Source organism: Manis javanica, chromosome 10 (genome assembly GCF_040802235.1).
Source record: "Manis javanica isolate MJ-LG chromosome 10, MJ_LKY, whole genome shotgun sequence".
NCBI classification, from domain to species: domain Eukaryota; kingdom Metazoa; phylum Chordata; class Mammalia; order Pholidota; family Manidae; genus Manis; species Manis javanica.
Genome location: NC_133165.1, coordinates 88852591 through 88876857, shown reverse-complemented (window position 1 = coordinate 88876857; position 24267 = coordinate 88852591). Strand labels below are relative to the sequence as shown.

At 54.4% G+C, this 24267-nt stretch overlaps 1 protein-coding gene across 6 annotated transcripts; it reads right to left on the bottom strand.

The window, feature by feature from the left end:
* Positions 1–71: 71 nt before the first annotated feature.
* Positions 72–19781, bottom strand: ADCY6 (adenylate cyclase 6). Of its 6 annotated transcripts, none has more exons than XM_036992144.2 (22): positions 19636–19781; positions 14535–15393; positions 10830–10979; positions 10330–10451; positions 10132–10243; positions 9836–9963; positions 9192–9350; positions 8973–9114; positions 8740–8868; positions 8459–8484; positions 8089–8236; positions 7780–7916; positions 7531–7618; positions 7259–7375; positions 6821–6979; positions 6357–6535; positions 5443–5478; positions 5231–5360; positions 4660–4923; positions 3660–3864; positions 2710–2834; positions 72–2495 (listed from the first exon to the last, which is right to left on the bottom strand). In XM_036992144.2, exons 2-22 carry the CDS (start codon positions 15390–15392, stop codon positions 2370–2372), a joined length of 3540 nt encoding a protein of 1179 aa, XP_036848039.1. In that variant the 5' UTR covers position 15393; positions 19636–19781; the 3' UTR covers positions 72–2369. The 6 variants fall into 6 exon arrangements, with proteins under 6 accessions (XP_036848039.1, XP_036848040.1, XP_036848038.1 ...); XM_036992145.2 differs by having other exon boundaries at positions 14535–15396; positions 19636–19766; XM_036992143.2 differs by lacking the exon at positions 19636–19781 and adding an exon at positions 19351–19587 and having other exon boundaries at positions 72–2212.
* Between the last annotated feature and the right edge of the window lie 4486 nt (positions 19782–24267).

Sequence of the window (24267 nt, the reverse complement as noted above, 5' to 3'; positions counted from 1 at the left end):
CTGCCTCCTGTACCACCCTCTGACACTTCTGACCCAACCCTGAACCCAGAACATCTGCAGAGAACAAGGAATTTTACAAAGAGTTTGATTTTATTGATATTTAAATATATTAAATATTTCACTGAAATACATGGTACTCCCCCCACCCTCACTCCCACAGTGGTTACATTATAAAACCAAAGTCCATTGGCCTCCCATGCACTGACTCCCCTATCAACTGGTGAGGAAGGGGGCAGTGGTAGCTGGGGTAAGGGCATGGCGGGCACTGTGGTACAGGGAGCTAAGGTGTGGACAGGCTCCTCGCCCTGGCAAGAAGGAGAGACAAGTCACCTAAGACTGACGTCTTCCACTCTGGTCTCCTTACACAACTCACCCCGACCCTAGGGCTCCACACAGTCCCTTCCTATCCAAAGATATGGCTGAGGGAAGGGGAGCTGATTTTCCATCCGGACCAGGTAGGCTTTTCCCCTCCTCCTGCCTTGACTAATGAAATGCCTGATGGTTCACTCAGTGGATGTATGAAGATCCCCCAAGGCAGGCTGTACAAGCCAGAAATCAGGCCTTTGCAAGGAGCTAGAGTCAGCAGGCGTGAGGAAGGGCAGAGTGTCACCTGCCCCTTCAACTCCCAACTCTCTCTCCTCTGCCTCTCTAACTGCCTCCAAGACAAAGCAGTCTTCAAGCAAAATTCAGGCTAATGCCTCTGGTTTAAATAGGGACAAACAGAGAAACCAAGGCACCAGTTAATGCAGGCCAGAGACAAGGAGGTTGCGGGAAAAGGGGTAAAAGGCAGGCAGGGATAGGAAGGGAATCCCTCCAGCCAGCCCTTGCAGGCTTCACGGGGATAGGGGAGCCAGAAATGTGCTAGACTCAAGCTGAAGGCTGAGGAAGGCCCAAGTTTCAGGGTTGCCTGCCCCATCCCCTAGTACCAGTACCTGGGTGCTCAGAGGGATCCCATGCTATCCCAGTCCCAGTGCATACAGAGTCCCAGGACACCAGATGCAGAACCCAGAAAATTCCTGAGCCCAGACAGTTCAAGTGCATGGAGCACTGGGGCTGAAGCAGGTGCTTAGGCCCCTGCCCTAGGCAGGGAGACAGTCATGCTGCACACGCGGCCCCCAAATGGCACTTAGGGATTTGGCACAAAAAGGACTCTTCTCCCCAGGGCTCCTCTCTTGCTACTGTGCCCCATCCCACTCCTGTGCAACCTAGGCATTTCCCCATCCTCTGAAATGGGAAACCCTGCCTGATTCCCAGAAGACAGAGGCCTAAAGGAGAGAGGCAACCCAGGGTGGAGAGCTGAGGAGCAGGAGCACGAGGACACACGCAGGCCTGGGAAACACATACGCGAAGCCAACATGCCCGCACATTACACAGACACACAGGCCCTCCCCACTACCAGAGACCTGGGAGGACAAGCTTGGGATAAGGGTCATCTTCCTCCATGCCCTGACCCTTCTCTACTTGGCAACAGATGGGGTAGAGATGCTCCACTCCACTGCCAGCAGACAGCAAGAGAGCACTGGGGCAGAGTGACCTAACTCTGACCCCATCGGGGCCCTCAGATCAGAGTCTGGCCCCACCCTGTTCCCTGGTCAGCCTGCTGCTTTGGCACCTGCAGGTGACCTTTCAGCTCCTGATCTTTTGACATCCCTACACACGTGCTTGCTCTCTACTGGGCATTTTCACAGTACCAATGAGGCCAGATGCCCCTTTCCCTGGAGCTGTGCGGGAACTGGGGCTAAATCTGAGCTGTTGAAAGTCCCTTTGTTCCCCTTTGGGGACAGATCACGGGACTAGGATTTGGCAAATGGAAACATTCCCCTGATATATAGACAGAGCTAGTTCCCTAGAGCATCTCCCTCCTCTTCCCTGTGCAGAGAAGGGAGACCTGGCTGGAGCTGGGGGCACCCAGGACCGGTGCTGGGGGTGCAGGCACAGTGAAGGCAAGCATGGGACAGGCACTGTCATGCCTGCACCAGTCTTTGTACAAAATGTTCCCAGGAAAAAGGGAAAGAAAGGGCCCAGCCCTGAGTCTGCTGCCCAGACAGACAAGGAAACGTAAGCAAGGCAAGCTGCCATTGTAATTTCTCAGGTCTGCTGCTGCCCTATCCCCTGCTCCCAAAAGCTGGAAGGAAGGAGAGGGAACAGCCCTACCCCAGTAAAAAGAGAAAGTCACTTGCGTAATCCTCTTGGTATCCCCTCATTCACCAGCCTGAGGGCAGACAAACATGGTCCATGCACAGCCTGCTGAGGTTTTCCCTTCTGTGGTCACCAGGGTCTGAGCCCCTGCCACAGTTCCACCCAGCGAGCACAGAGTCCACTCAAATGCCCACCTTGGTCCCTTCTGCTGAATTTGTAGCTGGGCCCTGCTAACTGCTGGGGCCCCCATTGAGGAAGTAGGTGGTCATCTCCCCCTTGCCCTTCACCTTGACCACCCCTCGACATTCCAGCTGGTAGCCCTTGGCCGCTAGAACCTGGTACAGGTCCGTGGTCACCTGAGGGGAGGAGGGGAGCCCACTTAGCCCAGGATCCTTCCTGCTATACTTGCAGGGGCCCAGGGCTTCTTTAGTCATGCCAGCTCCCCTCCCCAACCCTCACCCCACCAACTACAGAACATTGCTACTCTACCCGTCCTAGCTGACTGCACAGGAGCCTGCGGAAGCCCTCCAGACCCATATCCCTCCCAGCCTCTGCTCACATCCACCTCACCTGGATTCGGTCAGGGACCCCCGTGCTATCCATACGGCTAGAGACATTCACTGTGTTCCCCCAGATGTCATACTGCGGCTTCCGAGCCCCAATGACGCCTGCCACGACTGGGCCCATGTTCAGCCCTGGGATGGGGACAGCAAGAAACTCAGACCAGTGGATGTTACAGGGCCAGCCCAGGGGGTCATCCTACCTCCTGGCACCTTTAGAAGGACCCAGAGAAGAAAGTAGTAAAGGGACAAGTGTCCTGATTGTAAAGAATGGAAGATCTGGGCATGTGAGCTGAGGAGCTTCCCTGAGTCAAGACAGTCATGCTGTAACAGTCACTAATCTACTGAATGCTCCCTTAGGGCCAACCACTGTGGTCAGCATTTTCCATTATTTCATCCTCTCAACAGCCCTATAAGGTAGTTATCATTATCCCCATTTTACAGATGAGCTAAGTGAAGCTTAGAGAGGTTAGGTGACTTGCTAAAGAAGTATGTGAAACAGCCAGAATTCAACCAGCCTGACTCCAGAACACATGCTATTAACCAAGCCTCTCACCCACCACTTCATCTGACAGGAAGTGCATCTTATCAGACTGGCCATGGGTAAGGGCCACAGGCCCTGAAATTTAGATTAACCTGGTTTCAAATCCAAGTTCAGCCACCAACTAGCTATTTGACCTTGGCTGAATTATTTAATCTTTCTGAGTCAGTCTCCTTATCTGTAAAAGGGGATAATAATGTGAGGATTAAAATGTGCTCAGAAATGTCTAGGAAAAATGCCAAAGACACAGTAGGCCCTCAATAAATGATCTCTGATAACATCAGATGATATAGGAGGTAGGAGAAAGGGAAACCCTGCAGGAGTCCTCATGGGGAGTCTGTAAAGCTGCCCCCAGCCCGCTCCCTGGGCTCCACCCGGAAACAGTCCTGGGAAAACCTGCAGGGCAGCCAAGCCCTCACCGATCTTCATCTGGAAGTTGTTGAAGGAGTGCTCATTGATGTGCTTCATCTGCTCCATGAGCCGCATGGCGTAGTCCGCAAGCGCAGTGATGTGGGAGCGGCCTGCCTGATCATAGGTGCTGGCGTTCAGCCCAGAGGCGGCCATGTAAGTGCTACCAATTGTCTTGATCTTCTCCAGCTGCCGGAACCGCTCCTCGCTGATGATCTGAACGGCACAGGGAGACCTGGCTGTCAAGGCAAAGAGGCCAAACCCCCCTGTCCCGGTGTTCATTTCGTGCCCCGCCTTGGCCCTTCCCACTTCCCTGTCTGAACACTCCCCTCCTGTAGGTGAGTAAGCCCCGTTCTTGGCTGCTGCTCTCAGCACAGGACTGAGGAGCTAGGAAAACAGGCCTCCTTCGCTGGGCAGAACCACAGGCCAGGACTTGAGCACACAGCTTCAAGTCAACTTCAACAGCTCACAAACTCCAGACCCACAGAAGGGATATTAGGCATCAATTATTCCAACCCTCACCTTTTGGGAAACTGAGTCCCAGAGTGAAGAAGTGACTTCCATGGAGAACAGTGAACACCCCATTCCTGACCTGGGTATTCGGCCCACTTCCTCACATTTTGCTTTCATTTTATCTATTAGGGGACCATCTTTCTTTCTTGGCCTCATGGGGCCCTGTCCACAGATTACTGCCGTCTTCAATGACACCCACCTGGTCTCTCTCCTGCCCCCTCCACAGAACCTTTCTCACGTCCTTCTTTGCACCCCAACCAGCTGATCCTGCCCCACCAGGACTGACCTCCTTGCTGCCTCAGATACCTTCACGGGCCTCTGTCCTTACCTTCGCTGTACCTACCCTCACCCCTACCCCTGACATCTCTGGGTCCCATCAACTCTCCCTTCTAGTTCCACCCACCCCCTCCCATCCTGGTCATCTCATACAGAGTTTTCCCCACTCCCCAAGTCCCCAAGTCCCCTCACTTTGCCAGCATCAGCAGCCTGGACAAGTACCTCATCAAAGTCTGCGATGATTTCATTGAGCAGCCGCAGGCACTCGACACCCTCATTGTTTGCCTCCAGCTCCACGTAGAACTCAGAGAAGTTGGCAATGGAAGCAAACATGACGGCCACACACTCACAGGACTGATAGTAGAGCTCATCATTCCGGCGCTCCCGGGCCAGGAAGTGGGCAGCCACGTCCTTGGGCAGAATGTTATGCAGCAGCCTCCGGTTGTATGCCTGGAGCTCCTCCATCTCCTCCTTCTCCCCTGTTGCCTGTGGACACCACACCCAACACCCATTGCCCAACAATCACAAGGGGGTGGTGCCAGCAGCCCATGCCTAGAGCTGGGCATCAGAGGGAATCACACGGAAGAGGAAAGGAAAGGAGAGATGAAGCCTGAAGAACAGGTGAGGGGGGCAGGGGCAGGGTGAGGCCGGGCAGAAGGGGTGGGCAGGGAGGAGGCATGGAGCCAGGGTGGGCTTGGGGTAGCCTGAGCCTTAGCCAGCTAACAAGACACACTTCTGCCTTGGCAGAGGCTCTGCAGGATCCTTCTCCTCCCCAAGAGGCCCACACAGTCACCTGCAGTTTCCAGAGGAAGTCCAGGCGAGCAGTGGATTCCACCTGCTGGGCATGCAGATACAGCGCCAGCGCAAACACCAGCAGTATCACAGGGGTCATATATTTGAGTGCCACCCTCCCTGCAGCTGGGCTGAGGGTAAGCAGAGGCAAGCTCAGCATCTGAAGGAGGCACCTGGCAGCCCTACCCATCACTGCCCAGAACGCTCACTCACCAGTCCAGCCCATCAAAGGTCCCATTGGATGAAGCCCTGGCAGGAAGATACAAGAGACAAAGTCATCAGTTCCTCCTGGGTGCAGGGTGGGGACATGGGAAGGGAGGTGGACACTGCATTTACTGAGCACATGCCATAAATCAGGCACTGGGCTAGGGGTTTTGCCTATATTAACTCATTAAAAGTAGAGGTTAAGAGCAGGTTTCACTTCTGGCTCCTCTACTTACCAGCTATGTGACCTGGAATTGCTTAACTCTCTAAACTGCAGTTTCCTCATCAATAAAAGAGGGATCAGATCTAAATAATGCATGCAAAAGGCTTAGCACAGTGCTGGCATGCAGTAAGCCTTCAACAAGTGTCAGTGACTACAAATCTCTGCAACAACTTTGTGACCCACGTGGCAGTGCCATTTGAGGAAATTGAGGCTCTGAGAAGTTAACTCACCTGTCAAAGGTCACACAGCCAACGAGCAGCAGAGCAGACATCAGAGGCTTTTTCTACCTGACCAAGCTATGGCCACATATCACAAGGGGTGGGTTTTTGCAGAGGAAAAGCCAGGGTGGTGTCCCAGGCAAAGCCCTCAAGCAGGAGTCAGAGGTTTGGTTTCTAGCCAGGGCTCTGCCACCAAGCAGCTGGGTGACACACAGTTGGTTAAGAAAGGGGATATGAAGGCACCACACAGATGCTAGAGGGAATTTTCTCCTCACTGTCTAGCCTGAAGGCCTGGGGATCTCCCAGGACTGGGGGCTTCTTGGAGAGACTGTTTGAGGTCATGTGCTGGGGGCTCCTCCACTGCCTCCTTCCCCCACAAGTGAGAACTGAGCATCGGCATTACAGGGGCACAAGGGGCCTGGGCACCAGGTGGGGATGACAGGAGGCTCCTGGGGCATTAACAGGACTGAGGATAAACTCACAAGCCATGGACACCAAGCAGCAGGTCATAGTTGTCAAAGATGGTAGCTGGGGGACCCAACAGCAGCAGTGCCAAGTAGACGAGCCCCAGAGCAAAGACCATGGCCAGCTTCCCAATGCTGCTGATATGCAGGAAGACAGAGCTGGCCAAGAGACTCAACAGCATGTTCCCGATGAAGTACTGAGGGTGACAGCAGAGCAGTGTTGGGTGGAGGCAGCAGCCACAGCGCCCCTGTGCAGGCAGAGCCTGCACTCCCCTGCCTGGCCTCAGCTCCCCTCCACAGCCTCAAACCCAAACCTCCTTCACCCTCCACAGCCAGCCCCCCACACACCAGGGCCCCTGCTGCTCCTAGAGTCAGGTATCCAGTGAGATCCTGGGTCCCCAGTGCCCATCACGAGGCCTGGCACAGAGGAGCCAATATACTGATCGGGAGCCCCCGTCCCCGCCTGTGCCCTGCTCGGACACCTCGGGGAAGCTGCAGGTGGGTGCGGTGCCCTCACACAGGGGAGCATCCAGGCCCAGAGAGTAATTGAGCTGCTGTAGGTGGCAGGCAGTGATGATGGCCGGCGTTAAATTCAGCATCCGGGCTGCGCAGGTCCGTAAGGGGGTGTGGTTACAGGTGAACTGCCAAAGTTGGGGGAGGTATGTCAGGGTGACCAAGGAGAGGAGGGGTCACAAGAGCCATGCCCAGGTGCCTTAAACTCCAGAGGCTAAAGTTCTCACTGAGGAAGGACAGCAGGTGGGGTGGGTGAGGAGGAGGGGGACCTGGAAGTAACCTAACCCCCTCCTTTAGGATAACGAGCTCCCTGAGGGCAGAAAACGTGTCTTATTCCTCTCACCCCCAGCATCCAGAGCAGTGCTTAGCACAGAGGAGGGACAGAAGGATTTCCACTGGACTTTTACCATGTTGGCAATGGCAGAGGTGAACACAAGCAGGACCGAAAAGATGCCAACGGCAGTGCTGTGTGCCCGGGAGCGGACGATGCTGCGGGACAGGCGTTGCAGGGCCACGGGGAAGAGCTGTGGGGAGGCAGAGGCTGAGGACTGGAGGCTTTCAAGCCAACCAGGGATGGGGTCCAATGGGGGAGGCACAGTCTTCTTCTCCCTCTCCCAATGTGGTCCCCACCCTGGCCCAGCCTGTGCTCTCCACCAGCCTTGGAGGGACCCCAACATACAGAGCCACAGGAGTATATGGCACAGGTCAGCACTGTGATCAGCAACAGCAGAAAGATGCTGGCATAGATCCCAAGCAGGAGGGTTGAGCTGGGGCAAAAGAGGGCCAGGAAAAACGTCATTCTGGAAGATCTGGGTGTCCTTGTCCCACTCCCCAGAGGGGCAGGGGGCAGGCTTCAGGGCTGTGGACTTGCCTGGGTAGTTAGGAAGGGGTGGAGGGAAGAGAGCTGAGCAAGGGACAGGGCTCTCACCGTGGGAAGACTAGGAGCTGGATGAAACAGATGAAGCAGAAGACCAGCAGGGCACAGGCCACATAGGCTCCGAAGCGGGGGTCCACCTTCCTCGAGTACTGAGGGAGAGGAGGCTGGGCTGGGCAGTAGGCTCTGCCCTGCGGGAGGCGAGCAGCACCAGGTGCCTCAAGTGGGGCTGGCCCAGTTGATAGGAATCCCCACCCTGCCCTGTGGTCACGTCCTCACTCCCCAGAAAACCCCTCAGACTTTCCCGCCAGGCCCTCCCCTCCTCCCCCAGGCCTTGTCCTTCTGCTTTTGCATCCCCCAAACCTTCTTTTCAAGATCCTCTCTCTGGAAGGTGAGCAAAAACCGGCGCACATGGTCCTTGCGCAGTTGGTCAATACTACGAGCATCAATGGCACGGCCCAGGAACTCATCTACCTCATCCTCAGGGTTCAGGGCATCTTGGGCGCCCCGGCTGAGGGCAGGGGGCATGACTTCACCAGGTGCATGAGCATTGCCATGTGAGAAGCAATGAGAAGGGAGGGCGTGGGCAGCACCCAAAGGAGGGAATGTGAGCCGAGTGTGGGGCACCTGCTCCCCATGACACATCCAGGATCCAGGAAGGAGGGGATTTTGGCAACCCACAGCCCAGTCCCAGGGTATAAGGGCCTTCTCCCTCCTCAGTGATCTGACTTACTTGTCTTTGCTGGAATCATCAATGCCCTGGAGGAGGGGACAGAGTGTGCAAGTGAGGTGATGGGCAGACCCCCTCCTTCACCTCTACAAGCCCTTCCCCATCCCAACACTGTGCTGAGGGCTCCTCCCCATAGCTTGGGACCCCTGGCATGGAATCATCCCTCCTACCCCAATATGGAAAGCCAAACATGGAGATGGCGGCCACACACAGAAGGCAGAAGAGGGAAGGAGACAAAGAGTGCTGGGACGTGAGGCCCAGGTCCTGGTGCTGCAGGCCCTCACCATCTGGCGGAAAGCCTTAGAGTCCTTGGTCCGGGAGAAGGCGCGGTCGGGTACCCAGCGTGGCATCAGTCCCTCCATGGAGTTGGCCCGTGTCCGCTGCAGCTTAGCCAGCATGGCCTTCTCCTCTTTCTGTGAGGGCAGCACAGGCTCAGAAGAGCGGCCCAGACCTCTGCCCACTCCCCCCACTTGCTCTTCTCCCTGCCTGGCCCTGCCGCACCCCACCCCAGCCTGACCCGTTTCTGGCTGGCTCCCAGGATGAGGAAGGTCTCAGTGTGCTGCTCCTTGAGGTATGCATTGCGCTCGCCGCCGCGACCTGGCTCCACCTCGTAGTCCCCGTTCAGGTACTGCAGTGTGGCCCGAGTGATGTGGATGCGGCTGTGAGCGGACAGGGAGGTGAGACCTGGGCTCTCCCTCCTTACTCCCATCCCTCACCACCTGGGCCCCACACTCACCCGGCCCGGCCCCCCGCCTCCATATGGTTGGCCAGAGTCACATCATTGGACCACACATCAAACTGCCATTTCCGCAGACCAAGGACGCCGCAGTGCACACGCCCACTGTGGATGCCCACACGCATGTTCACATTCACACCCGTCACTTCACGAACCAGCCTGGGAGGAGGCAGTTCCGGCTCAGCTCCTGGAACAGTCTTCCCCACCCCCAGCTCAGAGCCCAGGCCCTCAACCCCCTTGGAGCCAAGAGGGCAAGGACGGACCCAGACACAGGGCACGGGAGCACAGCCTTGGCTGGACGTGGGCAGAAGCTTGCATGGGGCTCAAGGAACAATTTGAGAACTGTGTTTGCCAGCAAGGGCCCAGGAGCATCTTGTGGAACTGAACCAGGAAAGGAGGAATCACTGTTCTCCCCTCAGCCCTGCTGAGCTGGTGTTCTCCCCAGCCCCAGTGCCCCCCGCCACGGCTTTCCCTACCCCACCCCAGCTGGCTGGAGTCAAGAAAAATCCATTAACCTCCCTGGCAATGGATCTCAAAGACAGACAAACAGCTAAGACTGAGGAAAAGTCCCAAGGACATATGAGAGGGGAGGAGCAGGCCAGGGCACCCTCACTTCCGGGAAGCCTGCGAGGGGCACTGCTTACGAGATGGCCTCAATCATGTCCACCCCCATCTCCACACAGCAGTGGGCATGGTCTGCCCGGGCCTCTGGCAGCCCTGACACACAGTAGTAGCAGTCCCCTAAGATCTTGATCCTCAGGCAGTGATTTTCCTAAAGGAAAAGGGGTAGTGGGAGAGTTACCTTTACTTTCTTCTTGCCCACCTGACCTACCTAGCGCACCACCCTTGCTGCAGACCCCTTCTGCCCCATCCCCGCAGGCTGCGCCACGAGGCTGTGCTCTCACTAAGGCCGGCCCTTCCCAAGCCCCAGCACCCTCACCGCAGCCAGCTTGTCAAACCGGGCAAAGAGCTCGTTCAGGGTCATGACCAGCTCCTGAGCAGTGCACTGCGATGCCAGGCTGGTGAAGCCTTCAATGTCCGCAAACAGGATGCTGTGAAAGATGGCAGAAGATGCAAGGGCCCTCAGAAAGTCCCAGATCCCCCGACCTGTCCTGCAAGCCTCCCACTCCCAGCCTACCTGACATTGTCGTGCTTCTGGATGTAGATTTTGTGGAACATCATGTCTTCTTTCTTTGTGTTGATGTCTTCTTTCATCTCCATGGCAACATGCTGGGGCAATACCGACAGCAGCAGCCGCTCCTAGGCCAGTAGTTCCAACAGGGTGCCACTATTTTCTTGATCTCAAACTTTCATACCTTCTGGTCCCTCCACATCCCCAGAGCCCACCCAGACCTGTCTGGAGACCTGTGCTTCCCTGATGGACCTCCCCAGTCAGAACCACAGCAACATATATCCCAGCCCTCTCTGACCACTTCCCATTCAGCTCCTCAGATGTGCTCCCATCCACTCCCTCCCACCTGGAACAGGGCAGGAAGCCCAGTGTCCTAGGGCCTATGTTATGCACCATTGCGGGGCCTTGCCCACTTATTCCACAAAGTTGTACAAAGCAGCAGATCTAGTCTGCAAGTTACTTCGGGGTGAGGTCAGGGAGGCCCTAGCCACAGAGGACAGCCCCACCTGCTGCCGATTCTCGTGCTGCAGGTGCAGCCGGGCCTGGATGTAACCACGGGTCTCCTGAAAGGCCTGGCGCTGAGACACCTCAGCTGGGTAGTGTGTGCAGATACCGATGACGTTGGTGCAGAGGAACAGCAGCATGTTGGCACCGAGCTGCAGGAGGGTGGCAGAGGCAGATGGGTCACCACACACACGCACGCACGCACACACCTCCCACAGGCACACCTTGCCAGGCTCTCTATAGTTGCACTCCTTTGGGAAGGAAACTGGGATCCTGTGCCCTGTCTGTCCCTCCCCACTGCAATACGTCTCCCCTGTTCTCCACAGGACGCCAGCCCCCTGCCTAGAGCACTCCATAGCTAGAAGTGAGATTTTTTTTGCAGCTCCTGGGAACAGAAGCACTAACCAGGGCCAGGTAGGTCATGGAGCTGAGCCCAGCACACTATGATTCCTGCCCCACCATTATCCAAACAAAAGGCAAAAGGCAAATCCTTCTGCCCGTGGCTCTCCTTCCAGGTCAATCCCTGGAAACCTGAGCACTACATCATCCTGGGAGTGCCCAGGACAAGTCACCTCATCTCTCTAGATCTGTTTCTTCATCTAGAACCTAGAAAGGGAAAAGAAGCAGCTCTCTGAAGGTCCTCCATACCCTCACATAATTTCATATAATAATAATAACAGTAATAATTATTACTGTTATTATTATTACTGGAGCTAATCTGTTGGCTATCTACAAAGTGCCTGGATTCTTTAGGAGCCTTCTATATGGTAACTAATGGGTTTCTTACAACTCTATGAAGTAGGTGACACTATCTCATTTTAAAGGATAGGGGACTAGGGCACATAGAAGCTAAGTGACTTGCCCAAGATCACACAGCTGGCAGTGGCTGGTGTGGGACTTGAGTGCAGGACAGTCAGACTGCGAAGCCTGTGACCTGCCTTACTGCATAATGCATCCAGGTTTCCAATATTCCCGTTCACGCCACTCACGCAGGCTCGTGAGGCTCAGCCTCAGAGCCCAGGCATGGGAGTCATCCATTCTACTGACTCGAAGAACCCTTCCTAACTGGGATGGGCTGCTGCCATGACCAGCCACTCCCAACACTTGGCCCAGCCAGGCCCCATACCCTTGGACTCTGATCCCAAGATGTTCAGCCACCAATCAGCAGCAGCAGAACTGACTAAAGAGCAAGTCTACATTGAAGCCGGCCTCAATGTTTCTGGAAACGCAGGGGTTAACCTGGCACTTGTGGCTCCACCCGTGTTGGCTCTGGTAAGGCTCTGGTTTGGGGAGAAGGGAGGGAAAGAGCACCAACCGGAAACCAGGAATTCTGGGCTCTGCTCAGAAGCAGAACTGTAGTCCTGCAAACTTGGGTGGGTCACTTAATCTCCAGGACCTCAGTATTATTTTTCTAAGGTAAAATGGAGGTGTGGGTCCAGAACCCCACAAGCCATGTCTAGCTCTGACCCTCGAGGATTGACCTCCCAGTTTCCTTCTCAGGTCAGCAGCTGGGGTGAAGAAAGGGGCACACTGTCTCCCTCAGGGGGTTCTAAGAATAGCCCCCAGTGGGGGAGAAGGAAGGGGGGCAAACCAGGCAACTTCCCTTCCTGGCCCCAGGAGCCCAAGAGGAAAATGTGAGTCATGGTAGAGAGAAGGAGAAGGGGGACAAGAGGGACAAGAGACTGAAATAGATCTGTTCACAGACCCTTATCCAACTGAGAGAAAAAACAGATGCCAGGGCACCGGAGGGGACTCCAGGCTGGACCAGGGTCCCTGGATGAAACTGCTCAGTGGGTCTGAATGCGTGGTCAGAGGAGAATGAAAGCTCTTTCCAGTGAGTGTGAGCAGGGCTGGATCTGGGAAGGAGCTACCCAAAGAGCTCAGAAAGGAGGCCACAGCCCCACCCCATCCAGCAACCCATAGGCAAACTTGGTGCAAGAAGTCATTCTCACCTCAGAGTAGGGGTATGGGCAACCCTGGCCCCAAGGACTGGCACAGGGGCAGGGGCAACTTTCTCCATCCAACCCCCAAGAATGTGCCTGCCAAGACCCACTGCATGAGGATTCAGCCAGGTGCCCGTCAGGAGGTAGGAGGTTGGCACGGCCCTGACCTCCATGAGGTTGTGCCTCCCTAATCAAGTCCTGGGCCTGGCTCTGGGCACCATGCCAGCTGAAGGCAGGGAAGGGACACCCACCCACCTCTGGCCAATCAGAGAGGATGAGGAGTAGGGAGGCACTACCTCCCTGAAGCCCAGTGTGATGCCTACCCTGGCAATAAGTGGGGGCCCAGCAGAGGCAGAAGGACCCTGGCCCTTTAAGAGGTCTGACAGTGCCTTGTGGGCACATGCTCCACAAACAAATGGCTATAAAGTTACTTTTAAAAAGGTACATTCTGTTCCAGAGCATGGGCTGTCGGGCTGGGCGGGAAAGGGCATCATGCCAGGGCACCCAGCTTCTCACCCTGGGAGCCCCAGGCAACTTCCTTTTTGTGGGTGGGGCTGGGGGGCTACAGGCCACAAGCTCTGGGCAAGGCAGAGGCTGATGCCCGCAAACCTTGAACAAGACAGAAAACAGCACCCTCTAAATCAGGGTGCCAGTGGCAGGATCATGAGGTGTGTTGGCTGAGGGACTGTGCCTACAAGCAGCCCCTGGAGGATCAGCTGGACAAGACACTGTAGTCTCTACTCCCTGGTCAGGGGGCTGAGCCAGAAGACCGACCACATCCCTGTGAAAGGGACTTCCTGGAAGACCTTTCCCTGGGTACCATCCCCTGCGGCACTCCCCACACCTCCCCGGCCCCAGGTGGGAAGCTGCCCTGTCAGGTTCTGCTCCAAGCTGAGAGAGGGTGGGGCCCTAACAGTAACATCATGAGGTAGATACTATTTTTAACCCAGTTTTACAGACTGGGAAACTAAGGCTGGGAGAGGCAAGTTTGGTTGTCTGAGATCTCAGAGGGAAGAAGGCAGGCCATTGGACAACAAGGTCCGCCTGCAGCCAAAGCCTTCATTTCTCACCCATCACGGTGCTGGCAAGCCCTACCTCACACAGCACTCAGATCCTGAAGGCAGTAGCCAGCACGGGCAGAGAACTTCAAGGCAAGGCTGCCAGACACTGATGCTCAGCAGGGGAAGGTGGGGATGAGATCAGGCCCTAATACCCTCTCTTCTACAGTCCAACCCCATTCACAAGTGGCCTTGGTCCAGCAGAGACAACTCTGCCCTTGCTAACGCCACCCAAAACCTGCTTGATCCCTCCAAATCACCACTTAGAGCTGCTTCTCAGGGATGGTACAGAGCCTGAGTTGCAGGGGTCAATTTGAGGCCAAAGATGCCAAGTCCTGGACTAGCCCACACTGCCCTCTCAGCCCTGCCCCCACCCCAGGCTAAAGATCACGTTCCCACCTCTAGCCCTACATTATGTCTCTTCAGGCTACACTATCTCAAAGGCCTCAGGACAAAGCTACAGACTGTGGCCCATGGTAACAGAGGACAGGCTTGGGTCCGGGAGCCCTTTCTGCCCTCAGCGGTGCTCTCTGCCCCAGATCCCAAATGGAGGCTGGCCCCCTGAAACTTGACCTCCCATCACTTGCCCCTCCTCCCAAATAGAGCCAGACATTCCTGCAGGGCTATCCACCCATGGCTCAGCCTCCCTCAGGACCAGACTTCTCATTCCCTGCCTGGTGCCCTCAATTCCTCCCTGACCACCCACCTGCTTCCAGAGGAAGGCATCCCACCGGTTGAGTTGCCAGGCCAAGATCAGGTGCAAGGTGGAGAGGCCCAGTCCACTGAAGACAGCTGCCCGCATGCGGATGGGTAGGAGCGTGTAGGTGATGTAGACAAAGAACACAGGGCACCAGAGGCCAACAGAGGGGCTGTGGGGGTTGGCTGCCAGGGCACCCCCGACCTGCACAGCCGCAAGGATGCCCAGGACCACGTAGCTCACCACCCACATGGAGTCCTGGCGGAAGCTGTGTCGGTTACAAACCACCATGAGTGCCACGAAGAGGGCCGCAGCACAAGCCAGCAGGGCCACATAGGCCGGCTGAGGGACCGCAGGCGCAGCATGAAAGGCCAGAAGCACTGCCATTAGCAGCAGGAGCACCGCCATCAGCAGCGTCAGGCTGCTCTGGTTCATTTGGAAGAAGTACCGCTGGTACAGGCGCTCCAGCTTGGCCGAGCGGAACTGCTTGGATTGGAATACCCGCGCCAGACGGCGCCAACAGGATCGCCTGCTCCTGGGTGCCACATCAGGTGCCACCTCAGCTGCCCCGACAGCCACCGTTGCCTCAGTGTCCTCAAAGCCCAGAGCCACTGCCCGCAGCCCCAGCTCCGTGCTCTTGCCCAGGCCACCCCTCCGCGTGAAGGCCTCGTTCTGCCACAGGCACTGAGGGGGAGCTGCAGGGGTGGGGCTAGGTGGCTGTGCATCCCGGAGGCAGCTCATGTAGCGGGGTGTGCAGAAGCCACTGGTCCGAGGGCCATGGCGCAGACGCTTCTGCCCATTGCGTTCACCCCAGGCTGTTTTCCGTTCATCCACTTTGGGGACCAGGAGGCCACCAAACCATGACATGCTGCTAGGAAGAAAGGAACGAGCTGGAATTAATACCACCATCACCACCTGCCAACACCAGTTATGTTAGTATTAACAGAGCACATCCCATCGCCAAGCTAAGCTCTTCGGCCACTTCATTCTCATATACTTATGGAGAAAGACAACAGTATCCCCACTCTACAGGTGAGGAAACTGCAACAGGGGTGGGTGAAGTAATTTGCTCAAGATCAAGTAGCCACACAGGTGGAGGATCAAGATTCTAATCCAATCTGTCTACTCCAAAGCAGTCCACTTACACATCCCCCTCTTCTCTAAAAAGCACTGATTTCTTGGTGGTGACAAACTCAGATGCCTTGTCAATGAGCAGAAGCACCCAGGGTTCAGGAGATCTGGGAGGGAGGGACTACAGAGTGCACAGCCTGATCCTGGGGACAAGCTCCACCCACACCACGGACAGGAAGACTTGTCCCTGGCTTCCCAGTGGAGCCTCATCTTAGGATTTTTCAACAGAAGCTGAAAAAAAACCTAGATTTTAATGTGACATCTCCTGACTTCTTAATGTTAGCAAGTAATTCACTTTTTTCAACACCACAAGCCAAAGAAACCACATCTATGGAATGAATTCAGCCTGTAAACTGCCAGTCGGGGACCTCTGTACAAAAGAGAATCTCCACACCCTTCAGCACCACACTCACATGCACACTACGCATAAGCTAAATTCAACTTCTCCCTCAGGTCACAGTTTAATATGATTTCCTCAGGGAAGAGGTCCGGCTCCCCCATCTGGACTCAGTCTGGTCCCCTGCTTAGCCCCTGTACGGTCCCTCCAGAGTACTTACCACAGTTACTAAACTGTCTCTTGTTCAATTGTGTCACCACCCCTCTGACTATAAACTTTGTGAGGCAGAGATTCTGATTTGCTCAGTGCCTTATCCCCAGCACCCAGCTCACAGCAAGGACTCAATAAATGTATGTCAACAAGATAGAAAGCAATCAAGCTCAAGGGTACTGGCATAGAGCAGCTAAGGTGAAATAAAAAGCTGATCATGACAGTCCTCTCTGGTTCTTGCTCTTTCTCACTGCAGCCCCGTCCTATGAGCCTCTTTGCTGCTCGCCAACACTGTGCGCAGGCCACCCTGGGACCTTGGTGCCCGCTGTTCCTTCTGCCTGGAACAGCAGCACCTCTGGGTCACGACTCAAATGTCCCCTTATCACTGAGTCCTTCCCTGACCATTCTGAAAATAGCAACCCCCTTTCCTGGCGTTCCCTATCACTCTTACCAGCTTTATGCCTTATTTTTCTCCACAGCTCTTATCAGCAACTGCCATTCTATATCTTTTTCTTGTTCGTTCATTGTGTCTCTCCTGACTGGAATGTCAACCTCATGAGGGCAAGGACTTGGGCCTGTTTTGTTCACTGCTGTATCTGCAGAGTCTAAATAAATGTTCGTTGAGTGGATGATGAGTGGATGGATGGAAAAAATACACCTGTGCACTTTGTGCTTTAAACTTTTCAAGGTCCTTTCACATGTCTAATTCCATTGGATCTTCACCAAAAACCTGTAAAGCTGCTTGTGTGGCCACCTGGGGCACAGGATAGATTTGACAGGAGAAAACAAAAAAAGAAACTCAGGTCCATGGCAGTTTTATATGGCTGGCCTCAGTTACAGAGATCATGCCTAACCACATCAGCCCTAGATCTCAGGTCTCCTAGAAGGAAGTGTCTAGAAGTAGGGTGGGAGGACTCCATGACAACACCTGCAATGTATCTGTGAGCTGAGCCAGCGCTGAAGAAAGTGAGGATGAGGATGAGAGCTCTCTCATCCATGGATGCCTGTGTGTCCGCCAGGGCCACACTCCTTCTTGCCCACAGGGAGCGGACTTAAACCTTCAGACAGCAGTGCTGACATCTGTACTCACTAGGGGACACGGGGAGAGTATTCAGCACTTGCCCCAGGTGGCCACAAGACCAGACACTCAACCAAGACAAGTGGCGCTCCAAGCTGACACCCAGGGGTGCACAAAGCAGAAGGCAGGCTGGGGTCCTCTGCACACAGGAAGCCCCCATCCCTGGTTCAGTCTCAGCCCAGTACTCTGGGCATTCCTTCTCCTCTATCCCACAGGGCAGCATGCCCTTCAACTCTTTAACATCACCAACAGCCCCATCTAGAGGGACAGATCAGAAATCCAAGGCTTTTGGTCAGGCTGACATTTGCAAGAGGTCACCAAAGAAAGCCTGGCTTTTCAAAATACTTCATTAGAAGCATGATCTTTGGAGCAAAACCCAGGTTTCAAACCTTAGTGTGATGATTCACTAGCTATATAGCTTTGGAGAAGTTACTTAACCTCCATGTGTCAGTTTCTTCATCTGTAAAATGGGAATGGTTAAGCTGTGAGGAAAGAATCTAACAGTACCTGTCACTTCATACACACTCGGTAATTATGAGTTCTTCTCCCCACCCTACACCATTTTGAATCCAGGACTCTGCCAGTGTCCGAGAGATGGAGAGACAGGAAAGTCATGAACAAGAATACACATCTCCCCAGCCACACGCCTGGTGCAATCAGTCCCTGTGTCCCCGGCGGTCAGTCCCCACAGCTGCTGGAGACAAAGCCCAGAGTGAGCAGGTTCCCCCCTCAATGACATTTTGCTGCAGCCTCCTCCCACTCACCAGTCCCCTGCCCTGTGCTTACTCCCTCCCCACCCCCAACACTGGCTCAGACCTCTGTTCCCAAAGGACCTTTTTCTGGCCACGTTCCCAGCCCCTGGAAGCATACCCAAGCATCTGGCTCATATGCACAGAGGAAGGGGCAGCCACTGTCCAGGGGAACATATAACAACCCCAAGAACACTCTGACCCCACCAGGGGATAGCTTCAGAGCTCTGTAATTGTCCAACTGCAACCATCCCACCTGGGACTTCACTCCAGGCACTGCCTGCACTCCTGGCACCCCATACCAGACTGGAATGGCAGGGAACAGGGGAGGGCACTGTTCAAAACCACAAAATTTCCCTATATGGTCCCCAAACCTCCTCATCCAGGAACCCAGCACTATGAGCCACAGACCACCTCCTCTTCCCCAGAGACAGGGCTCCTGAGCCTGTGCTGCACACACCCTCCTCCTCCAGGGTCATGGTCTCCTCCATCTGCTACTCCAGGAACCACCAGCTCCCACAGCCGGAAGCATGTCCATTCAGCCTGGAAGAAGGAGGCCCTGTGCCTCCTGACCTCAAGTCCCTCCCAAAGCCTGACCCTCCAGCCTGAGACCCAGAGTCTGAAGCCAGCCAAGGCTGGGCCCCAAGGATGGCTCTGCCTGCTCCCTCGCCCAAACCCTCTTCCGGGCTACCTCCATCCATCCTGTCTCCAGCGCCCCTCTGCCCTTGCCCTCCTTGGCAAAAGGAGGCTCCCAGGGATATAAAACAACTTCAGAAAGTTCAAGGCAGAAGGCACTGCCCAGGCAGAGCCCTTCGGTGCCAGCACCGCCCACCATGCTGGGACGTGGGCCTCAATCCCAGATGTAGAGGAGCGCCCTCAGGCCACGACTGTGGAAGTCCATCGGGGCCTCCCTGCTTCCCCAGGCCTTGGTGTCCCCTCCAGGTAGAGGGCTCCCACCTCCACCTCCAACCCCCACAAACCCCACTGGGATCCTGTACCTCACAGGAGCACTCTGGCGATGGGGAAGGCATGGGGAGAGTCCCCACTGACTGATTGATTCCACCTCGGGTTTTCGTCAGGCCCCACAGCCTGTTCTGCATAAAGTCTGTGCCCCCAGCCCACCCGCGAGGGCCTGAACACCACCCCTTTCATTCCCGCGGTTTGAGGTACGGGGTCGGTCGGGGCACTCTGCCAAGGGCATACCTCCCTCTGCCCAGGCTGCCTCCCCTTCCCCAGCCACGCTCACACCCACCTCCAAAGCGGAGGCTCACCCCACAGCCCCTGCACAGACCTCAGGGCAGCCCCTCCCCCAGCACATGCCTTTCGCCTGATCGAAGGAGCCAGGAACTCGCCCGGGCGGAGGGTGAGGCAGGGAGGCATGCGGCACCGGGTGAGGGCGGGGAGCTCGGAGTCCTTGCTTCCCCATCTCCCTGACCTCCAGCGCCCACGGCCGCAGGCTCCCCCCAGGCCGTACGGGGCCCACCCATCCCAGGCTCCTGCGCCCCCACCGAAAAACTCTCGGGGGCCGCGCGGGAGTCTTCAAGCCGCACCGAGCCCGAGCGCCCCGCGCCGCCGCTTCCCCGACACCGGCCCGCGCGGTCTCACCTGCCGGCCGGGGTCGGCGCCTCCCCCGGGCCCCCGCCCCGCCGCCCCCGCGGGCTCCGGCCGGCCGGCCGGCCGCGCCACGGTCCTGCTGGGTGCCCGCGCGTCCCGGCCGTCCCTCCCGCCGCCCGCGGCCCGTCCGGCCCTCGCCCCCTCCCTTGTTGTCCAGCGCAGCCGCCCTCTACCCCGGATCCAGAAGTCCCCTCCCCGCCGGCTCCCGGACTCCCCGCCTTAAAGGCACAAGCTCCTTTTGTCTGGGCACCTCCTCCCCCTCCGCCTCCCGAGAAGCCGGGCCGGGCGGCCCACTCCCCTTCCCGGGAACGGGGCACGGGTCGGGGAGACCAAAGAATGGGACCCTCCCTCCGCGCACCCCCCCTCCCCCCAGGCCGCTCCCTCCTTCAGTCCTGGGCAAACAAGCGGCTACTGTTCTGGGATCAAGACCCCGGCGGGAGGGGGGCGTCCTGCCGGCGGCCTCTGGCCCCCACCCGCGTGCCGCATCCTGCTGCAGTCTCCGCCCGCCCTCCCCGGGGGTCCCCCACCGCACCCGCACACGCGCTCGCTCTCACAGCGACCGCCCCCCTCCCCGCACAAGGAGGGTCAGCTTCCTTCCGGTCAGGGACCCCAGGGGCTGATCCGGCGCCCAGCGCCCACTCCTCACTGCCCCCTTCCTCCCGCCCCCAGCCCCAGCCCCCACCCTGCCATTCCCTCCAGGCCTGCCCCGGCCCTGCTCCTCCCGCGGGAACTCAGTTTAATAATTAATTAAGATTTCATTCCACAAGGCGCCAGGTGTGTGTGGCCTGCTTCCCCGCACCACTTTTCTCCTCCCCCCCAACCCTCTGGGGCATCCAGAGCCCAGAAAGGAGACTAGGAAGGGGCCGTCTCCTGCTGCCCACTGGCCCCACTCCATCTGGAGAGCTCATCGCCTGCACCTGCCGCGGAGCAGAGACTCCCCGTCCACCTTCTACGCAAAGAGTTGTGCCTCTCTGTTGGAGGTTTGGTGCATTGCTAGGTGCACATACTGAGAAATTGTTTGGGACTTTCATTTATTTCACACCTTTTCTCCCACAAAGCAGAGACCCAAGTTACCTGGGTGATAGGAAAATCAAGAGACAGCTGCTTAACCCTTTGACGGTTAGAAAGATGGGGGAGAGGGTGAATTCCCAGGATGCCGGTGAGTCTGACTTTCTAGAGTGCCATGCCTGAAGAGCTGGGAAGAGGACAGCTTGCCTGGCTTCCCTTAGAGGTCTGGCTGTCTGGCTTGGCGGTTCCTTCTGGCAGACCTGAAGCTCCTTCTTCCTTCAGCAGCCCCTTCCCCACCCAGGGTCCCACAACCTAGATATCTGAGGCTGCCCCTTCCTCAGACCCTGCCCTCCCTGCATTCCTGTCCTTCAAAACCCATGTCTTGTCCAAGCCAAATCCCCACTGGATTCCTAAACCCAGGACAGAGCTTGGAGGCAAGGAAGAGGGGAAGAATTAGGAGAATCCTTTCCACTACTTATCAGCCATATGTAATTGCAAACTATATGCTTTGGGTAAATCACCACTTACTTTCCTGGAGCCTCATCTATATAATGGGGATAAAACTATCTGCCTTGTCTTTCTTAAAGGATGTGAAGATTAGATAGAACAATGTTGGTTAAAATGTTTGAAAATGGGAAATGAAACTGAGAAAGGGATAGTTTATTCTGCCATATATGATTCTCGGTTGTTCAGGCCTAGCCTGTAATTTGACCTTTGGGGCCCCTTTGCCTGACTTTTCCCTTCAAGTAGCCAGTGTTCTTTGCCACTATCAAAATTTCCTCTCCAGCCTGAATCTAGTGTCTACCATATACCTCTTAGAATAATATGTTTATAGGCCATATAAGGAAAACACAAAAAACAATTGAGAAAAAGAAATGTGTGCATTATGAAACATTATATTTTGGAATGAAAGGTTTTGCCTTTGAAGTGAAAAAAAAAGTGGATACCAACCAAATAAGCTGGAGAAATACGCTAGGGGTCTGGCTCTGTGCACTTTAAATCGCACTGGCCTCCTCTGCCTTTGTGTATGGCTGGTGTGTCAGTCTGGCCTCCTAAATTCCATTTCCTGTTCCTGAAGGTCAGGGCTACCATCAGCACCTTACACAGAAGATCTATTTTTAGCACTATAAACTGGCCTTAAAAATTAGTCCAGTTTCTTATTTCCTAGATAGGAAATATGAACTAGTACACAGAAAATACTCAATTATTGAGCTTTAAATGTATAGGCTATTAGAGTAGGAAATGGTCTTAAAATGATCTAATTTGGCTGCTATGTTTTTAGTAATTACAATAGCAAGCACTTATGTAGCACTTACTAGGTTGCGAGTCCTTGGCATAAAATAATTCATGACAACTACACGATGCTATTATTATCTTCATCTTGGAAAGGGAATAGATGAGACACAGAGAGGTTCAATAATGTGGTCTCTGACAGTAGTTCTCAGACTTACTCTGAGCCCCCATAAGAAGTACTCTTAGCAGAATATGATGAAATATTAACAAATTAAAGTAATTAAACACATCAGTTTGTGCTATGTCAGGTCTAATAGAGTCTAGAATCATAGGCACCAAGTCTTAGAAAAAGATTTTGGAAAAACCTTAGAATTTAGAAAATGCTACCTATTCGATTTTTTTTCTTTGAACTGGACAAGATGGCCATTACTCAGTTTTCATGGCAGAACACCTTGACCCAGCTTGTGGAGAACCAGCCCTACTGAGCCTAGTTTGAGAGCCACTACAATAAGTAAAATATTCAGAAATACTCTTTTCCTAGCCCAGGGTGGAAAATAAACAGTAAATCAGGACCATTTGGATGGTTTTAATCCTGACAGAAGAGAAAAAAGAAAAAGGCAACTGGCATGAACTCCTTCTATTTCTTCAAGTCCAGCTTGGTCTCAGTAGCCCTGGTTTTCCTAATACAGACAGTCACATAGTGATATATTCTCAGCCTTTCATTTTCAGGAAAAGGAAATTCCTACAAAGGAGAGTATACTATATGTAAATGCAAGTTCTATCTAGCCATAAGTATCTTGATGACACTGTAAATATCTAGGGCTGAAAACACCCTGTAATGTAACAAATGGATGGGCTTGAGTCTCCTTAGCCTTCCCTGGATTGTTCGCCAAATAGCTAAGCAAGCCTCAGCCTACTCCCTTTTATAAAGCAAGGATTCCTCTTACAGTGAAAATAACAATTCCTTGACTTTTCTGTCTTAAAGATCAGATTTCTGCACATTACATTTTCTGAAAGTAAGAAAGATGTGTAAAAACAACATTCATTCAATCCAGCATATATACCCTGCGCACTTCGCCACCCCCATGTGACTGCTGCTACCACCACCACCACCAAGACTCTTGACTTCCTCTAGGTCCCACGGTTGGAGGAGGCTTGGCCACCACCAGTTCCACAACCACTACCACCCATGATAATGAATGATTGACTGTAAACTCCAGAGGGATACAAATTTCCATTCCCTATTTCTTAGCCCTGCACCATTCACTCATTTATCCATTCTTTCCATAAATATGTATTGAGTGCCTACTATGGCCAGGTACTATTCTATTAATAGGTGCCAGGGATACAGTAATTTAACTCAGAAGACTAGCTCTCTATTCTCATGGAACCTGCCTTTTAGTGGGAGGAGACAAGAAACCAATGAATAGATGAAAGGATAATTGATGGTGACAAGTGTAATCAGAAAAGGGAATGGGTAGGAAGCGACTGGAAGAGAAACTTAGGTTGGGTTGTTGAGAATATGCCTTTCTTAGGAAGTGATGTTTACAGGGAGACCTTAATGACAAGGAGTCAGCCATGCAAAGAATCTGGGCAAAGAGCATTCCAAGCAGAGGGGATAACTAAAGCAAAAGTCCTAAGGCAATAGCAAGATTACTATTCAAGAAACAGAAAGTCAGTGAAGCTGAAATCCAGTCTGTCGGACGAAGAAAGTACAAGACAAGGTGAGAAAGGGAGGCATGCCCTAGCTAATGTAGAAGCTCTGGGCCAGGGTAAGCAGTCTTGATTTCATTCAAAGCCTAATGAGAACCCTTTGGAAAATGCTAAATTTGGCAGTGGCATGATCTGATTTATAGTTTTAAAAAATCATGTTGGCTGCTGGGTAGAGAATAAACTGACGGATCAAGTGATAAAAAGGAAACCCCTTAGGAAGTGATCATAGTGGTCCAGGAAGAAAAAGCAGTGGCTTAGAAAAGAATGGTAATAGTGGGCTGTTGAGAAGTGGAAGGACTCAGGAATGGCCTGCCTTGGTTCCTTCTGCATGGTTTATCTGTATCAGATAATTATCAGCAACTGACAAATATTTATTGAGAGCACCTACGCTATGCCAGGCACTGTGCTAAGCACTACTTGTTACAAACCCACCACCTCTTGCCCTGTTGCCATACGAAGCTCCAGGTTAGGGAAGCCACTGCCCATCCCAGCCTTGCCCCTTTTTCAGGGCCAGAGGCACACCCCTCACCCCACCCCTGCCCTCTACTCCAGTGCTGAGCTGGGTTGATGGGGTGGTGGGTAGTGTTTACAGTTGGAAAATTGATGCCATAAAAATAAAGTCCAAAGTTCTCCCAAGATCTCCGAGCAAAGACAGGGAGAGCCCAAAGC

Coding starts and splice junctions, on each gene's coding strand:
- ADCY6 (XM_017640077.3), bottom strand. CDS start 19,517: ATGGGTGGGCCCCGTACGGCCTGGGGGGAGCCTGCGGCCGTGGGCGCT. Junction 7,376..7,530: donor CCATATACTCCTGTGGCTCT/GTATGTTGGGGT, acceptor GCCTCCCCACAG/CTCTTCCCCGTGGCCCTGCA. Junction 6,980..7,258: donor CCTCTGCCATTGCCAACATG/GTAAAAGTCCAG, acceptor CAACTTTGGCAG/TTCACCTGTAACCACACCCC.